Genomic DNA, 19,168 nt, shown 5'->3' with positions numbered 1-19,168 from the left:
TATCCATGTTTCTGTTTTTTTATGACAACAGCATTCGATTAATTTTTTGCTGTATTTTTTCCCCCATTATGTCCCCCAGACGACTTTGGAGACGAGGAGGAAGTACAGTCTTTTGGATACAAGAGGTTCGGTGAGTGGGAACTGATTTCTGTTTTAAGTGTGTCTTAAAATTGTAGTGGAGAGAAACGAGCACACTTGGACCTCTGATTATAAAACTTTTATGGCTTTTCAAAGAAGTTGCCCTCAGGAACAGATTCTAAGTGTGTGGGCTTAACTCTTTCGGATCTTAAACAGTTGCTTACGTACTATTATCTTTATATTCAGAGACATGATCCAAAAATCGTCGTATGCCCGGACCTCACCAGATATCTGGCACGAATGCTGACGTTTACATCACCTGATTTGATCTCAAAATGCAGTGAGGTCCAGCTCACTGCAGGCGGCGTACTTGTTGACAGGGCTAACTGGATCAGGAGGCTTAGGAGAGTCTCTCCTCTATCTGTCTTTTATCAACTTACTGACTCACTTGATCTCATTGACTCACATTAAAACCTCTGGGGTGAAAAATTGGTTGCACGTGCAAAATTTGTTATTGTGGGTATGTTTTTTTTTTTTTTTTTTTTTTTTAGTTTTACAAATACCCTCTGGTGGTTGCTGAAGGTCATAGCAGTGTTATTACTTGAGTAGAATAATTATTGTTCAAAGCTGAAACAAAAGGTGCTTCACAAACCTTTTGTTTAATGTATCCATATTTAAGCAACAAGCTTATTGCAGTTTTTGTCCAATAAACTAGTTTGTTTTTCGCCTCAATTTTACAGGATATGTCACCTTTAGACTTGAAAAAACTTTAAAACGATTCATTAAAATGTATTTCAAGTACAATACTTGCAGGTGGAAACTTGAGAGGCCTCCTGCTAACACTGATTATGATGTTAGCTATTAAATACGACTGAAACTGTTCAGTTAACAGCAGAATGATCCAAAGTTTCAGAAAAATATTAGAAGTAAATGCTTTTGAAGCTGAGAAGGGTAATTCCCTAGAAAGCTGCAGTTTTTGGAAAGCGTTTTTGAAATGGAAAGACTCCTGTAGATGAATACTCTTATGAGTTTTGTCCATCAAGGGTCATTAACTTCATCATAACTTCTTTCTTCTTCACTGCAAATAACACACGTAAAAAAAACATTTCCTCCACTTTTCTGACATATCGATATTGTCGGTGATAGAGCACAAACCACCATCGCACTGTAATTCTGTTAATTCAACACAGGTTTGGAGACCTCCGTGTTTCTGTATCCAGGGTGTTACAGTTTAGCGTAACTCATTCAGACCAAGATTCAGACAAAGGTCCTCCACAGAGACCATGTTAAGCAACGACCGACTCTGCTCGACTCAGCACCGGAAAAGATGGATTTAAACCGTGTTGGAACGCAATCTCTTTCATCCCGGTCATCTGAGTAGGGGCATCCTGTTTGTCTTTCTCTCCGAGCGCGTGCGAGTCCTTTGACTCATTTTTTTCCCAACTCTGTTCAAGCAGAGCCAGAAAGTCGCCGAACTCTTTGCCGAGTGTCCTACGAGACGCAGGGCAGCTGTTTGGGTGAGCTGGCTCCAAGGTTCTGCCTCACCCCTCCGGAGGCTTAGTTGCACAACAACGCTGCATGCATGCAAACCATCACAAGCTTTCATTCTTCTGCTATTAGAGCTGTCGCGTCAGCTCCCCTGGGAAATCAAACAGTTAGCTCCTCTTGACATGCTTGGTCTTAATTCACTGCAGCCTCAATACAGTCTGAGGGTGTTTAAAAATGATCAGACATGTCAAAACTGTGAGTGTTTGGAATCTGTCTCAAGTTTCTACAGTCAGGTCTCAGTTCTGAAAAACAGAACAATTCATGCTGACCGTCTTATGTGGTCAATAACAAAAAAGAGTTCCTATTAATGTTCATATTCCCATACGGGACAGTTTGTGAATAACCCCAGAAGGTTTGTTTGGTAACCATGAAGGCAAACACTGGTCAGATTTGTCGCATAGATTAATTTCTTGCTTTTAAATCATCATGCCAGCATCAGAAGAAGGCCCAGTACACACTTTAGTCTTACAGAATGTCATGCAGGACTGTAGAGGTTAACCTCATGCCAAGGCTTCCACCTCGCCATGCCCACACTGGTCTGGCATCGCTCCCAGTAAGCTGTGATGGTCAATAGAGCCATCTGTGTGACTCTAGCTTTAACCAAAAGATAGTCCACATTCTCACCATCAATACATACAGCTGCACACTTAGNTACCTCCAACTCTGACATCTCTCTTTTGTTATCATGTGGCAGATGCATCAATCCTGTTTTACTGCTGGTATTTACATATCAGGAACTCTACCATGACAGACAGCTCTCATTCTTGAGCCGCATGCAGAATGTCATGCAGTTAGCACTGATACATGAAAATGAGTCTACCTGAGTCTAACTCTTTCAGGTCGTTCGTTTCAGGCTCCCCTGTTGACGTGGATCATTTTTGGACATGTAGAAGGAAACAAGACTCAAATGTGCAGACCAAAGAAGCCACATCGACTTATTTAGGGGGTGGTCGAAGAGTTTTACCCAAAATTGAAAACCGTCGTATGTGTTGGGTTAAATATAAGTCACAAGTAAACAAGAGCTGAACATATTCCTTTTGGCATCCACTTGTATGTTTGCAGATCTGACCATCTAGCCAAAGTTCCAGTAAAATGCTCGTAATCTCTATCTGGATTATGTTCGTCTTCGTGAGCATGTCACTATAGGTCCCTCTGGTAACTTTAATAAGTCTGGAACCAGACCCGCCACCCGCTGTGACGGCTGACAGTGATGTATTAGCCGGTCGTTGCTGATGCTGGCGCATTTCTTGCTCATGGTGATGTGAAATTAATGTGTGGGTTGCTACATCGCCACTTCGTTTCCTCAACTGCCTGACATATTTCAGAGGATCCAAATCCCCTCAGAGGTCACTTAGTTATTAAAAAGTTCCCCAGTGTGTAGTTTAAAGAACATGCATGAAGACATGGGATCGTGGAGACCAACATATTCACCAGGTAGGTCAACACAAAACTATTAAAATGGTTCATCATAAAAGAGTATTCCAAGCTTTGAACGAGTCTCACAGCTCTGGTCAACGTGTCATCTAAAGACGGAGTATGGCACAACTGGAAAGATAAGAGGTAATCTTAATGAGTGAAGACGTCATGCTTGTACTTCACTACTCGTTTAAGGAATACAGAAAACGTAAAGGAAAGTGTGGTCAGATGAGAGGACGCTGTTGTTTGTCAACAAAACGCTTTGTGTGTACAGAAACAACTGCACACAACCGTGAACACACCATCCTCATGGTGGAGCATTTCAAGCTCCAGTAGACTTGACACCTGGGTGGAGGTTCATCTTCAGGCAGAAGGTTTGGTTGTTGCTGCTGTCTTACAGTTGGATCACAACCCAACAATCAAGAGATTACAGAACCTTCTGTTCACCGACTCCTCTAAGGATTTTCTCAGCTGGTCACAACATGTTGTGCCTGAAGACACCACAAATGTCCAAAGTTAACACGGGAAACTGACGTGCATTCCGGAGATTCTCGTGAACTTCAAAAGCCATTCTAGGTGTTGCTGGACAAGACAACTCAAAGAAAAACCGTCTGTCTTGAGCTTTGTGACAAACTTTCCTCGTCTTGAACTTCCACCTAATCTTGATGCGACTGATGGGAGCACTGAGTGCAGCTGAGTCTTTGACTAGCGGCTAAAAATGCCAAGAATTTGACAGTCCAAGCAGGCCATCTGTAAACTTTCACCTCCTCCATTTGTGTTCTTTCACACCGTCCTCTGATAAAAGCCGATGGGAGTAAAACACCCACAAATACTTCAGCTGGAGAAGCTTGTCAAGAGGCAACAGGGACTGATTCATCCTAATCTGCCGTAAGGTGCGGATCTCATGATACGCCGGGGTTTGTGTTTTGGTTTTCTGGGTTGTTTATTAACGTCTTTCAGGTCTTTCCTTGTTCGGTCAATTCCTTTGTGTTGAGTGTCTTTCTTGTTTCTTATTTTCTGTTTGCTGTGGATTATTCTTTTTTGTTTTGTGTCATATCCACTGGTTAGTGTACTGATGTGTTATTTTCTCACCGCCACTCTTTTTCAAGGTGTGATTGGCATTTGTTTTCCCACAGCTGACATGCATCAAGTTCAGTGGAGTGGATTTCCCTTAAACAGACACCAGATCGTTCCACATTATTAGTAATCGGGCATCAACAGCAAGATTCCTCTCTTCCATCTTCATCTCGTCTTCTGCCAATTGTAAAGAATTAACTTTTTACCTTTTATCCTCAGTGCCATCCTGGAATCTTCCCTGAATCCAAGGAGAACTTCCATCTTCATACCACATCAAACACTCCTATTTATGGTTGTTGCTTGCACCAAAGTCAACATAACCTCAGTCCAGTTGTCTCAGGGTTAACCAGTCTCCTTCACTCAGTTACCCGTCTCAGCAGCTGTTCTGCATCCCTCTAATTCCTCACCTGGCTTCACTTCTCAGGAATAAATCTGCATTCCAGTTACCTACAGGAAAGTGGGAACTCGGAGCTGGGTTTGACATCAGATTTGAGGCAGCAGGTTCCAGAAGTCAAAATTTCAACACAGCAATAATCAATGTGTGCAAAAACCTCTTACAAAAACATCATTTTAAGCACAAATGCCACTTTCAGTTTGGAGGCGCTACATGTGACATCGAAGACGCGCTCTCACTGTCTTGTAAAAGAAACATGTTTCCACCACATCTTACTGCTGCTGCTGAGGAGAGCGGCCTTGCTAGTCCTAACTGGGAGCAGTCGGAGTTGCTCCCAGTTTCCGAGTGGGAAATCCGACTTCAGAGGGCGTTCCAGTTGATTTTCTTTTTCTACTGGAAAGTTGGAATTTCCCAAATTCTGAGTACAACTGGAACACAGCATAAGTTTCTTGGTTTTCTTTGTTCTCTGCTGGTTCCCTGTCATATTCACTTAGCGGAAAGGCTGCAGGTTCCTATTTGTTCTCCTGTCTGCACCAACACTGCGCCTGTTGTGTACATAGGAATTTGTCCTGTGATTTGCAGTCTGTACACGATGGCCAGCTCTTATTTCTTCCATTTCTGAACCGTCATGCCAAACAAATGTCAGCATTTTACCGAGCTATTTGCTGATGGTCTTGTAGCTCATTCCACTGGTTTCCTTGATAGGGCCAGTGCAGGCCTGCCATCGTCGGTGAAGTAGACCTAAAAATAAGGTGAATTGCTGGATTATAACTTTTTATTTTGGGTAATAAACGAAACAAAGCGTTCACATTCAGTTTAGCTCCGATGAAACTTTCCTGTGTTTTCTCTCTTTCCTGAATTCATTCAGTTCGGCGTACACAATGTCCAACAAAATCCGTTTCACGACGCAACGCGGTCGTGTCTGCGTTGCCGAGCAACCACAAACCCAGGCATGCGCCATTTCATTTTACTTTCTCCTCCGATGGAAAATATGAAGGCCTTGAAATGGGAATGAATGTTTTTCATAAATGAATCAATGCTTTTGGCTTCTAACTAAACGGATGAGTCAACCCTGGCCACAAACAGTGCGACTGTTAAAATATGTGGCGGTGGCCTCAGCAAAAGACTGCAGACAAAACCTCGAGGAAAGATCGACAAAAGCCACAGTTGTTTCCTCTGTGGTGTCACAGTGAGACCCACACTGGGTCATGAATGATGTATTTGTTTAGGAAGTAAACGGTACACGCAGCACATTGAACCTTTTGAACGGAGCTGGGAGCTTTTTCAAGCATTTTAGAAAAGAAACATATAAAAAATCCACGAAAAGGCGAATTTGACGTTACACCGTAACTATTATTCTCCCTCTTCATCCCACGGTGCTCAGAATATGAACAAAATCATTGCGCGCTTCAAAAGTAGTTTCACAAGAGCAACGTTTATTAAAATCCACATTTTTCCTCGTTCTCGTGAGCATTAGATTTACACAATATACAAATGGTGTGTTTTATAGCAAATATACTATTAGGACAGCAGCAGCAGAATTGGCTTGTACAAAAATACATATTTCGTTTTCACAAACCATACCAAAAAGGATCAAGATATTATTATATATATATATATTTATACATATATCTGTAACATAAATATTCACAACTATACAGGCTGAACACAATTCAAGGTAGTGGAAATGATAAACAGAGTACTGTTTGAGACAACACGTTACATGGATAATAACACCCTTCTCTTGTTAAAGAAAACATGCAACACTCATGAAACCTGTTCTTTTACGGAGCTAAAATGAGTGAATTATGTTTTTATTGTAGTAATTAAGTGAAATTTATTAATTGAGGTCATTTATTAAGAAATAAACTAATATAAACAAGATCATCTTGGCCTCACTTTAAAATAAAAATACTGTAGGTAGAGAGAGGCATACAAACAAGATTTATTCTTGTTAAATTGGCTGCTTTTCTTCATTAAAATATAGTAGTGACATAAAAGCATCCTCAAAAAGACTTAAACTAGAGAGGCACACAGAGAAATCAGCTGGTTGGTGAAATAAGCTGATCCTTCTAGTAGAAAACTCAAGAATCTGATCTTTTTTCAACCGTCAGTGAAGGCACCGTACCGACACTCTGTGTGGAAGACTAAACTAGATGTTCAGTATTATTTAAAATGTCGATTCCTTCATAGTTTTGAGCTTTAAAATGGTAGTAAAATACAAAAAAGGAATCCCATTAGCTTATGTACTAACCACGTTAAGGGAAAACATCAGTACGTATAAATCCAAACTTCAGAAAAACCAGGAAGATTTGGAATTAGGCTACAAATCTGATCAGTGCATCTCTAATTTTAACGTCTCGTCGTTCCAAGAGATCCAAACCAGAGAACACATGTTTAAAAAAAGATGGAAAAATGCTAGAAAGAAAATAAAACACTTCCTGCTGATTTAAACCATGGGTAAAAAAAGAAATTATCTGGAATAGCTGTATTAACTGTTCATAAAGTCAGAGCGATAATCACTGCTAAATATCATTTCTTGCTAATTGTGGTGCATATTTGTACCTTCAGGAAAACAGAGTACCTTTAAAGTACTCAACACTGCAACATAAGAAAAACATATAATACCATAAAAGGCAACAGCTGTACACAAACAAAAAAAAAAACACATTCTCCCATTTACAATTTGTCTGTACAGTTCTTATGTTACACGTATGACTCTTCTGCAAAGAAGAGCTGTTCGAAGTCCTCCAGTCGCGGGTCACTGCACCGCCTGCTCTGCCACTCCTTCTTGTTCTGCGCTATCGCCACGGCAACCTCCTGACTCTTCCTCAGGCAGGAGTCGGGGTCTGCCTGGCCCTGTGAGGAGAAGTAGTCCCTCACCACCTGGGTGGCGGAAGGAGACAGGCAAAGCTGCGGGCAGGTGTGGCCGGACTCCGCATGCGACGCCCTCCGTCTGCCGCCATTCGGCTGAGTTTTACTGCCCAAAGGTCTGTCCAGGGTGAGGCTCTTGGAGGTGTCCGAATTGGCTGAGACCTTAGCAGGCTCGGAGGCTCGGCGAGGAAGGGTCTTCCCTCCTTTGTGGCCTTCGGCAGCAGGGGTGAGGGAGTGGGATTTTGGCCTCTGCAGGACCAGAGTGGTGGCCGTCTGTCCATAGAAAACACTCTGCGGAGGGTGGACTCTCTCGGTCCGCGCCGGTCTTTGTGAAACCTTGGCTCCTGCGGCCGGTTTGGGATTGTCTGACGAGTTTGCGCCGGAGGATTTGGCAGCGCAGCTCTGGTCGTGGAGCTGCCTCAGCTCTTTGACGGTCAGGGGTTTCTCTGCGCCTCTGTAAAATGGGGAGCGGTTACGCTGAAGCTGGACAAGAGCCTGCTGGTAGGACGGAGGGCTGCTGGACCGCCGATGGCAGTTTTCATTCGGCTGTGACGCTGCCGTGTCGTCAACAGCGACAGAGCAACCACCGCCAGTTGGGTAGGAATTCCCGTTCACCACGGGTACGTCCTCCAATGGTCCGGTGTCGGGTTGTCTCAGAGACAAGCAGCGGTCCTTCTTGAGCCAGGTGTTCGGGTGGAGTCCGTGGGACTGGGAGATCTGGTTCCCACGAGGCGGATGGACGGATGGTTGCCAATGGGGCGCGGCATCCTTCTGAGGCGGGGAGTCTCTTGGCGACCGTTGAGTAGCTGCGCCGTTCGTGGCATAGTCAGTGGAGTACTGAGAAAAGGCAGAGTCTAAGGAGCTGAGGGAGGATCCTGTTGGAGAAGTCGCCGGTGAAGACAGGCTGGAACAGCTGGCGTCCAGTCGCAGCGGAGGCGGAGGCGCGTGCTTCGTCTTCCTCCGCCCACCGCTGGCTCCTCTCTGGACACACCCGTCCTTCACCTCCTCGTTTAGCTGCAGTCTGCTCAAGCCCTGCTCCACAAACACCTCGTCCTCTTCCCCCTCCATGGCTGCGTCGTAGCTGGCCTTCCTTAAGGGCAAGTGGTGGCTGTCCGCGTTGGCTGCCGCCGAGCCGGAAGACGGCACATTCGCCAAAGCCAAGGCCGGCTCGGAGCTTCTCCGGAGTCTCCTGGGAGCGTGCGACGAGCCGTTGCGGGGCTGCCGTACGGCGGGGCTGAACCTCCTGGGCCTGGCCAGAGGGGGGAGCTGCAGGAGGTGGTCGGTATCCGGCTCGGGGTCGCCGTCGCTGAGGGTGATGACAGAGTCCCGGCTGCGGCTTTCCGGCTTGGCCTTCTCGCGCAGCAGCAGCTGCTCCTGGTAGGGAGACTCAGGGTCATCGTTCAGCTCGTTCTCCAGACTGTCGTAGGACGAGTCGTTCATCTGGAAGGAGGAAACATCTAGGGAGGAGAAGAAAGAAGATTAAAAAACCCCCCACCAAACTCAAAAAGCAGCAAACAGTGGAAAGTATTTTGGTCTAGTTTCTAGCGCAAATATCTTGGTACACTTGAAATAAGAAAACTAATTTAGAAGTAACTTCTCACCAAGATATAGGAGCTTATTTTACATCAATAATTCTTGAATATTGATTAAAAGTAGTAGTTCCACTGGCTGATTATTTTTCACACATATCACAGGGAAAATGTCTTGTAATAAATGAAAAAATCTGCCAGGGAAACTAGTACTTTTTAATCAATATTCAAGATTCTATATCTCGCCTAAAAGTTACTATTTAGATAAAGATATTTACAGAAGAAGCTAGACCAAAAAGATTTTGTGTTTTTGCATTGTTACATGTAGAAACATATGAAATGTCATCTTTAACCCATCAGTCTGGCTACAACAAACTTTCTGTTCCATTTGCACCAACCTACAAAAAACATCTACTTGTGTTGTATAATTGTGGACTAGGAGATTATTAAAAAAAAAGATAACAGAGGCCCAGTTTGCAAATTCTGACAAGTTTCTGAGCTCAACACCAATAAAACAGCAAATACGTTTTTCTTATGGGTAACAAGCTTGTCCTGACCTTGAATTTCAAACGGAAGTGGAAGAACTGACAAGAAGAGGTAAACATTGTCAAGAAAACGATTGCTTTGAGTGTATCTTTTGCCTAGCTCAGCACCTAGCTAAGCTAAAGTAGCCTAGCACTACTTTAGCCATGCTCTGTGGGTAATGTTGACGTGACTGCCACTGCTACCTGGAGCGTAGATACTGCAGCACTTTTTTTAATGATTTTGTTGAAAAATGATTTTGGGAAAAAGTTAGACATGTCAGGGTCCAGGCTTCAATCCGCTGCATTGAGGACAAATAGGGTGCGTTCACACTGCAAGCTGAACTGACCCAATTCTGATTTTTTTGAAGTAATGTGACCCACATCTGATACGTAGCCGGTATCTGATCGTAGCGACCTAACGTCCGGGTTGCATACATCCAAACTGAACGTCACTGATTCTCAACAAATCTCACTATTCTGCGCCCTGATACGCAGAAGCGGGAAGAAAAACAACAACCATGACGGACTATATGAGGATTAAGTTGTTAATATGTTGCTCCGGCCGGACAACAACTTCAAATATGTAAGCTAAGCTCCACCGTTAGCCTCCATGTTTACTTCCGCAAACACTGAGCACTTCTTCTTTTTATGGCGGTTGGCAGAACACTTAGAACGCTGACGCTATTGCGCCCTCTACTGCGCATGCGGGACACTTTCAGGTCATTGCCCGTTCACAATGGCGAACACATACAGGTCACATATATTTGGGAGGGTGAACGGCCCGGCAACAGTGAAGCGAAGGCCTGAGAGCAACTAATGATCTCGACCTCCCAAGCTGAACGAACAAAACTCGGCGAAAATGTGGAGAACAGAGGACAAAGCTTCATCCCGCCGTGAGCTCTTTGACCTCCGGCGGACATTTTCGACACGAGGGAGAAAAATCAGCGCCGCGTATGAAAGAGGGGATTCAGCAGCATTTTAATCAGCACCTGTGACCCTGGCAGTCACCGAAATTACCGGAGGTCAATCTGCTGACCGCAATCAGCAGGACTGAAAGGGCCGAGGCGACTCGGCTAGACAGACAGAGACGGCGAGTCTCGGTCCGCGTCACTTTGAGGGGACAACACAGTGAGGCTTTATCACCGCTTTCAGACGGGAAACAAATGTTTGAAAAGCACAGAGCAACCATTTTTAGCTGTTTTACCCCCCAATGTTCATAAAATGAGACTAAAACTACGTAGTTTTTAAATCAGACTGAAACTTGGACTCTGTCTTTTTCCGTCTTTTGAGTTCTTACCAGATCCGTGGTCGCTGCTGCTCTTCTGGCTGACGTCTTTGAACAACGAGGCGACGTCTCCCAGGACGCTGCTGCAGTTCTCTATGAGGAAGCACACAAGCTCACACACCTGTAAAAAAAACAACAACAAAAAACAGGTTGATTAGATAACATCTATCCCGTTTCAGCATCTTTTTTTTTTATTTACTCTCCTGCAGCTGCTGACAGTTTGTTCTTTGTTTTACAGACGGGTTTTGAAGGACGGCTGCTGTTTATTGTTTCAGTTGTTCAATCAGTTCCTCAGGGAAGCAGCCAGAGTTCAGCAGAAACTGAGCAAACATGCAGTTTCAAAAAGTGTCCGCGTCAGCACAAATTGCACGGACGGCCAAACTGGGAAAAACGTCAGAAATGGAGCTTTTTCTCAGAGTAAAAAAGTAAAACCTGTACTCGGAGAATATCTAACCATTTGTCGTCTTAACAGATGAATATCTGAACTATAGTTCATCTTTAAATCTTTGTTACTGTCCCTCATGTCTTTCAAGCTCTGCAGCTAAAAAATGGTCAGTAACTTAAAATGAATAAATGGAAGGTAACTAGTTTCTTCAAAGCTTGAAAAATAATTTAGTCATTAAGCTGTATGCTGTTCAGTAAAAGTGGCCTAAATCTTTTTAGTTTTAAGAATTGACAAAAAAAAATCTGTTAAAATATACATTCATCCAACTGATTGTTTTAACAAATACATGACGATAATCATGAACTATGTCTGTATTGGGATGAAAAGGATAAAATTGATATTCTGTCTCAGCAAAGGGAACATTTAATGATTTTATTATTGATCGCCTCATCATCTCAGAAAGTTTAATGCTTTTGTACTCAATCTGTGAATCAACCCAAAGCGTCATCTAATTATAGCTGAATTACTAGAAAACAAGTTGCAGCTCCTCTCCCACCTCAACCCCTCCAAGCATCCAGCATGCCGATGTGAGTGAGTCTTCATGACTGCAGATAGCATTACTTAATCACTGTGGAGGTGCGCCATCAATGGGCCATTGCAACAATAATTCTTTAGCAATTTTTGTATAATTTTGAGGGAGTGATGTATGTGTGGGACATTTATATCTGAAGGCTTTTGACGTCCAAAAAGCATTGAAAGCAACCTGGTTTAGCTTGAGATACCAAGTGGGCTACAGTGCGCCTTTGAAAAGGGTTTCTTTACTTAAAGACACTTTTATTCACCACTTAGCAACTTCTGAATTTCTGCAAACACCTTCCTTGTTTCATCATAAGGTTAATATTCACAACTGTAATCATGGAAGCTAAAATCAAGGCCATTTGATGTATGGGACATACTGTTGCATATTGACACTGCTTCAGGGTGCTGGAGTCTTTCAGCTTTGTTATTTTGATCCGGGACCTTAATAATTTTGTGAAACAGCTGCCAAAAGTGGTACTTTTTAGTCTTTTAGTTTATCATAGCTGTTTGTGCTACGCTGACGTCAACTTCCCAAGTCCTTCAAGAGTATTTGCATTCCACAGCATCCCTGACTCATCGAGACGTCCTTCTGGAACTCCTTCCCCCCGCCATTATGGATGATGTCTTGCTGATTTCATAGAGTTTCCAGCTCTGATATTTGCTCGCTCGGTGAGCAAGACGAGTCCAGAAGGCTCGTCTACTCATCATCCAGCGCGCATCGTAATATAAACCGGAACGTTTTGAGGCTAAGAGGGTCCTAAAAGGTCCTGTTTACTGGAAGGAACGGACATTCCGACGAGGTCAGGTTTTCGTAAAACACGCCGGCAGTTTCTTTGCTTTGCTATCAGCTCAGACTTCAAACAAATCACCAAACTTTGTCTGAAGCCGCCGTCTCGTAAACCAAACAGAGAAAATTTACTAAACACCAAAGACGACGTCCCACACAAACACCAGAGTCCCAAACTGTGGAAAGTTTCTGCTCGAGTCTGCCTGTCGGGTTTACACAAGAGGAGCTGTTGTTGTTTCCCGCCACTCTGACTCTGTGACGAATGCATGAGCAAAAACATTCAGACCTGCTACAACTTTCACCTTTCGTCACGCTGGAACTGCAAAACATTAACGCTTTGCAGACCAACACAAAGTACAGCATACGTAAATAAAGATCAAAAATGCAGGGCAGGCATTTGTCTTCAGCTCCTTTTACTCTCACACCCTTAAATGAAATCCAGGGCAACATTTTTCCAGGCCGTGTTGTGGCAACCCACAAGCCAAAAGATGCCAAAAAGGAGCCGCGAACAAATGGCTCCAATAAAATCCAAGGAAAGAGCGAAGGGACAAAGTTGTGAACTTTATCCAAAGGAAAAACATAGAAAAATATGTTTCAAGGAAAATATCTGGCATATAATTCCAGATTTTTGGGCTCGATTGTTTTTTTCACCCAAAAAATAAAAATAAATAAATTGCAGTAGGCTGAGGTGATTTTTTTTGGATGTGTTGAAATTAGTACATGACGGAAAACTGTAAACACTTTTGTCGTAACTGGGTTTTACTACCGGCGAAAAAGACGACAGGAAGTGGCTGGAGGATGTTTTTTTAAATGACTTATTGAGTAGGGAAACTTATTCAAGGGTGATTTTGTTTGTGCTTCTCATTTAATAAAATGCCGCAGCTCAAAGTGTTTCTTTTGACATTAGTGGAACACTGAAAGTTTTGCGCATGTTTGAAATGGAAACTCAAAACTTTCCATTTCCAGTCTTCATTTGATTTTGATTTGCAAACTAAAAATAAATTGCTTCAACTCCACCAACTTCGTGTTATGGCTATATGACACAAAAATACAACGAAATGTAAAGAGGATTGTGTTCAAAACTGGAAAAAGTCATAGATGCCAGGCACTGCAGATCAGTGCAACGCGCTCGGTATCTGAAACTCACTTACGCAGCCAAAGCTGTGGAATAACTTCCTGTTTCAGCAACAGAGAGAAGTCAGCGCATTTAAAAAAACAAAAAACAGGCAGAAGTAAAAGGACTGGCCAGCATATATATATATATATCTTTTTTAACCAAAGTCAGGAAAAAAAAAAAACAAAGTGCGCACAAACTAAAGCTGCAATTACCTCAGAAGCTCCTACACAACTATGTTCAGCCAAAAGCATTTAAATTATATGCTGCTGTGAAGGAGAACCAGACACTCAGGCAAAACAAAATCTGCTAAATCTCAGTGTCCACGTGTCTGACGACAAGGTTAGCAGCCGGTGGGAAGCGTCCAAATCTGCCTTGTTAGAAGGAAAGGCTGCCTACTGGAACACAAACATCCACTGTGGCGGCAGGGAAACTGTGACCAGGGGAGTATTTGTGAAACTGATCTTCTGGTATTTGAGGGTGTTGAGGATTTCTGTGCTGACAAGTGTGTGTGCGTGTGTGAAGAAAGAAAGAAGGGCAAGGGGAGGGGAGTTGCAGTGACACATTTCTCCACACATATTTGGCTTTGGGATTGTGTAGGAAATTCTTTGCATGTTTTCTCAATGAACCTCAGCCACTCTAAGGAACACACACACACTAGCTTTCCCTCTCTCTCTCACACACACACACTTTTGAAATGATAAGCAAATCAACCACACACAGAGATTGCATGTTGTGCTCAGTAATAACATTTTAAAACTGACCACAAATCAAAATGAGTTGTGAAGCTTGATGATGGGCTCTGGAGGAAGAAGCAGCTCTGCCTCGTCTTTACAATAATTACTCACCTAAGTAGGTATTTATAAATAAAAATAAATAAAACTGCTCCTTTTCTAACTTCCTGCAGCAGCCACCTGTGCTACAAGGAAGAGTTCATCTTTCATATTTTATAAGAGTCAAGAGGTTCAAAACGGGGATCAGAACCAAAAGAAGTAAAAATGGATTCCAATACAAAGTTTTCAGACAACATTATGCAAATTAATTTGATTACCCAAAGGATTTCAGCATTTTTATAATTATCTGCATCATCCCTAAATATTCTAAACTACAAACAACAATGAACTTATATGTCACAGCTTGCATAGATAGGTACATATGAAAGAATCATGGCATGAAATGGGGGCCAAAGACGCATTCATTGGAATGCGTCTTTGGAAATATTAATATTTGGAAATATTAACTACAAGAGGTTTAGTAAAAGTAATAAAAGTCACTTGTCAGGCATGGACCTGGAACTGCTCCAGTTTTTCTGCAGCGTCTTGTTGTAATCTCAGAGGTTTTATTCTCATCTGAACACAAGAATCTGATGATTTCATTTTAGGATTATTTCCATACAAAGGCTTGTGAACGAGACTCTTTCCACGCACGCCTTACTGTCACAACGATTTCAAAGCAGTCATCCTCAAACACTTTACTCCTGCGTTAGAAAAATTTTGTCAACACACACTCACTCGCTGCATTACTCGCACACTGAAACAGATCCGACTACCCAGAGTTTTGGGAAATACGCTTGCTTTATTCCTGGAAGTTAGACTGATAAGGCTGTGGCTCAATAAGAGGCAGCTGCGGGGTTAGGTTACCACGAAATGCAGAAACGAGGAAAAGGCTAGCCTGTTTTATGCAGAAAACTTCCAAAGTTGCTCCCTTTATTTCCATCAAATAGTTTTCTGTTGGTTAAATACAGAAACATTCAGAGTAAGAAGAAAAAAGAAGGAATTTAAAATTTGGTTAATCTCTTAAAAAAATTTTAATTCAACAACTGTTAAATTCTAACATTGTTTGCCTTCGTAGACATTTAGATTAGGATTTATTTTAAGATGCTAGCTCCACAGTGTATGGCATCCAGCAGGGAACGGTCAGGGTGTATTACATCTGTATCAGCTGAGGAAAAGTTATGATCTGTCAAATCAGAAATGTAGGTCTTTTTATCCAGCTGAAACTAATTTAACAACTGCGCTAATGCTAAAATAGATCTTGCTAGCAAGCTGAGCTTCTTAACTTTGCATTAGTTGTTGCTAATGCAAAATGTAGCTTTGGTTGTCAGGGAAACGGCTGACATAGAACCTTGTTAGATAAGATTTAAAAGGTTTATTACAAGTTCACTCATGTTTAATCCCTTAACCCTAAACTATGATGAACCATGAGAGGAAAAACTAGAAGAGCAGAAGTAATATTATCTTTATAATTAGTTTGAAATTAACACAATCAGGTCAGCAAGTACATTTTGGATTACGGCCATTTTATTTCAGCTCATTTTCATTTTTAGATTTTGAACTTTCATAATTTCTAAACAGACATATTATGGGAAATAAAGCAAATAAAATTAATACAAATTGTTTCAACATTTTTGGGAGTTAAATTTGAACAAAACTAACTTACCTGTACATTTAATTAGAACATCTTGATTTTTAGTCCAAACGCTAAACTTCACTGCCATCTCAGACGACTACATATTCCCAAATATCCCCCTCCTTCCCTCTCATTTTGTTAAATATTTCCACCAAATCTCATCTAATAAACCTGCTGAACTGAAACATTGTAAAAATAAAAACTGGGTTTCGCACCTTTTTTGTGGCCTCTCCCTCCATCTCCGGAGTGCTCGGGGTCGGAGGCCAAAGCATGCTGGGAGCGATGCAGACCGACAGGTTGAAGGCGTTCATCTGGTTGTCGTGGGCGCTGCCTTGTATGTGGTGCAGCACGGCGATCACATGACGCAGCAGCAGATGATTCTCACTGGGCAGCAGCTGCAGCAGCCTGCAGCAGGACAGACAGGACATGTAACGACAGAAACACGCAGTCTGACAGAAGAGACAGATTCATGTGCACATCTCTTTTTAAAATATATTTATATGTACAGAAGAGGCTCTAGGTCAGCAGCTCGGCTGCAGATTCCATTTTTGCCTCCATGTTGCGTGTTATTTATTTTTCCTTCGGCAGAAGGAATTCAGTTTGCCGCTTCTGGAGTGTAAGAGGCGCTGGGTGTCGCGCCCTTTAATCTGTATGGCAAACAAACACGACCTCCCTGTGACGCAGCTGAGCGGGAACATTCTTAGCAGACAGGAAAGATTCTGGAGCCCAAGTATGAACCGGTCCAGGACTTCCAGCTCCTACCTCTGAACACCCGGCAGCCGCTCCTCTCCTCCGTCTCCTTCCATCACATCCATCCACTGATGGTACAGATCCACACTCAGTATGCTGCCCGGGATGTTTCGCAGGAAGTCCTGTAAGCACAGAACGTAATGACGACCTTTTTTTTCTTTAATTTTTTAGGTTTAGTCAATCTTAAAGACATTCAACAACAACAACAGCAGCAGCTACAGGTTGTTAATAATGTACTTTTTATTTACGACCTTTGAGGTTTGCTGTCTTTTCTTTAACATACAGCTAAAAAAAAAAAGAAAAACACTTTTCATATTCAGCTAGCAGGAGCTTCACGACTCCAATACTGAGAGAAATAATTTTACAATCGCACTCATTGTACTTTTACATATTTTGTTGCTGTATTTGTATTGTATTGGGACAAACACAACATAAGTTCTTAACTAGACAGACAGAAAGACAACACACTGGTTTGCTAAAAAAAAAAAAAAAAAAAAAAAAAATTTTCAAAAAATTTTTAAGGTGGAACCAAGGGGGGGCCCCACCATGCTGGNACACACACACACACACACACACACACACACACACACACACACACACACACACACTCATTGAAAGCAATGAGATGTCTCTGAACCTCTCTTACTCACTCGTCATCCTGAAGGCATTTGAACATTCTCTATAAGTACACAAATACATGCAAATACATGCATGTGCCTCTTCAGCTCACTGGAGACACACAGTTTGATATATAAGCTGATCAAGTTCATCTGGTTATTCTATTGTCCGCCCTGCCAAGGTAAAGTCAGGCATGACTTGTTCCCATGCTACTCGAGGTTGAAAGATTTTTTTTTTTTTTTTTTTTTTGGGGGTTTTTTTTTTAAAGGCCAATTAGGTAAAAACAAATTTAGTTGAGCTTTGGCTGAACTCTTCCTACCCAATTAGGGGTTGGTTTAGTCATTGGCCAATATACTGGTACTGGTCAACCCTTATGTGGTTCACTTTCAGCAGTAATGCCACTAAATTAACCAGGTACCCAAAAAGAGGAAGTAATGTCACTGTGCACATTTTATTTTATCAAACGTTTGGTTTTCTAGCTCGTTCTCCTCTGTTAATGTAGCTAATGTTTTTCACCTGTGTCACCTGTGATCAGTTATTCTCCTCACCTGTTTCCTGTAGTAATCAAGTTCGAGTTATGTCCTTTGTTGCAGGATTCCTACACGTCTCACTTGGTGTTTCCCATGTACTGTCAGATCGTGCCTCTGAACACAGAAATAAATCTGCAAAATGCCTTGCTGTCGTTCGCCTTTTGGCTCACCTTTATTTCCTGCAACGCTAACCGTGACACACTGGTCTGTTTTTACTTGGATCATATTCACCTTTAGCTCCTTTATTACAGTTTTTGAGATTTTTTGGTGCATTTCTTATATCAGTCTAAACACATGGCGCTACTATGATGTGCACAAATGACTGAGAGTTGCTGAGGATGAACTAAAAGTTATGAGAGCTTTAGTACTGATCAGAGAAATGCACCAAAGAGCCAACAAACACTGTTAGCTGTAGTCATTCCTTGGAGGTGGTCAAAGTCAACACAATTTATAAAGCACACATTCAAAACAATGCTGAATCAAAGTGCTCTAGAGGCAAGATAGAAAGATATTAGCAAGGTGTCACAATGAAACATGAAGAAACCTATTAAAAATGTAATGAATAGTAATGACTAAAAGCACAGAGCTAAAAAAAGACTTATGAGGACAAACTGAAAAGATAGGACAGAAATCAGCTCTAACCTAAACCTCTAACACCAACTATCCTAGGATTTGATGATTTGAAGGCTGCAAAAAAAAGCACCAAAATGGCAGAATTGCTAGAGTCCTGTGTATTCTTATGTATTTATGCCAAGCACCACTTGCATCTCAGGTCAAGCACCACCCTGAGTTTTCCCTGCTGTTGCCTGTATTTGCAGTGCAGCATCTCTGGTACAACATCAGCACTTGACACTGAAGTTTACTAGTTTTTACAACTTAATTTGCTTTTAGAGTTCAGTTAAACCGATGAGCATCCACACCTATTAAGTGGAATGAGAATGGCTTTCCATTCTCATTCCACCTATTGAGTGGAAAGAGAATGTTTTGTATTCAGGGCACTATAGTGAATTTAAAGTCTTACAAGTTTAACCTGATAAGGGTCAAGATGAATAAAAACAAATTAAAGTAAGCCCGATATAAACAATAAATTCCAAGATGGCCGATGGAGTTATAGACCGATGCTCTTACTTTAGAGGGTAACTAGAAACGAGAGTTCTGGATGTGCGTTGATGTCGGAGGTCTCACTCACAGCGCTGTCTCTTGTTCCCACACATGTGGATTTGGGAAAGCTGGACTCTGGAGGGTTGCGGCTGGCGCAGGACCCCGAATGC

At 42.2% G+C, this 19,168-nt stretch overlaps 1 protein-coding gene across 1 annotated transcript in view; it reads left to right on the top strand.

Annotated features, from left to right (window-relative positions):
* Positions 1-19,168, top strand: part of LOC106962025 (collectin-12) — a 48,755-nt gene that overhangs the window by 2,901 nt on the left and 26,686 nt on the right. Inside the window, exon 2 of the mRNA XM_015056169.1 lies at positions 80-130. Coding sequence (XP_014911655.1) covers positions 80-130 — 51 coding nt within the window. The remainder of the gene's footprint in view (positions 1-79; positions 131-19,168) is intronic.

This window comes from Poecilia latipinna, unplaced genomic scaffold (assembly GCF_001443285.1).
Source record: "Poecilia latipinna isolate Pla-1442-1.1 unplaced genomic scaffold, P_latipinna-1.0 Scaffold59, whole genome shotgun sequence".
In the NCBI taxonomy this organism is placed as follows: Eukaryota; Metazoa; Chordata; class Actinopteri; order Cyprinodontiformes; family Poeciliidae; genus Poecilia; species Poecilia latipinna.
Note: the sequence above shows the minus strand (reverse complement) of the source record. Positions and strands in the feature narration are given on the sequence as shown.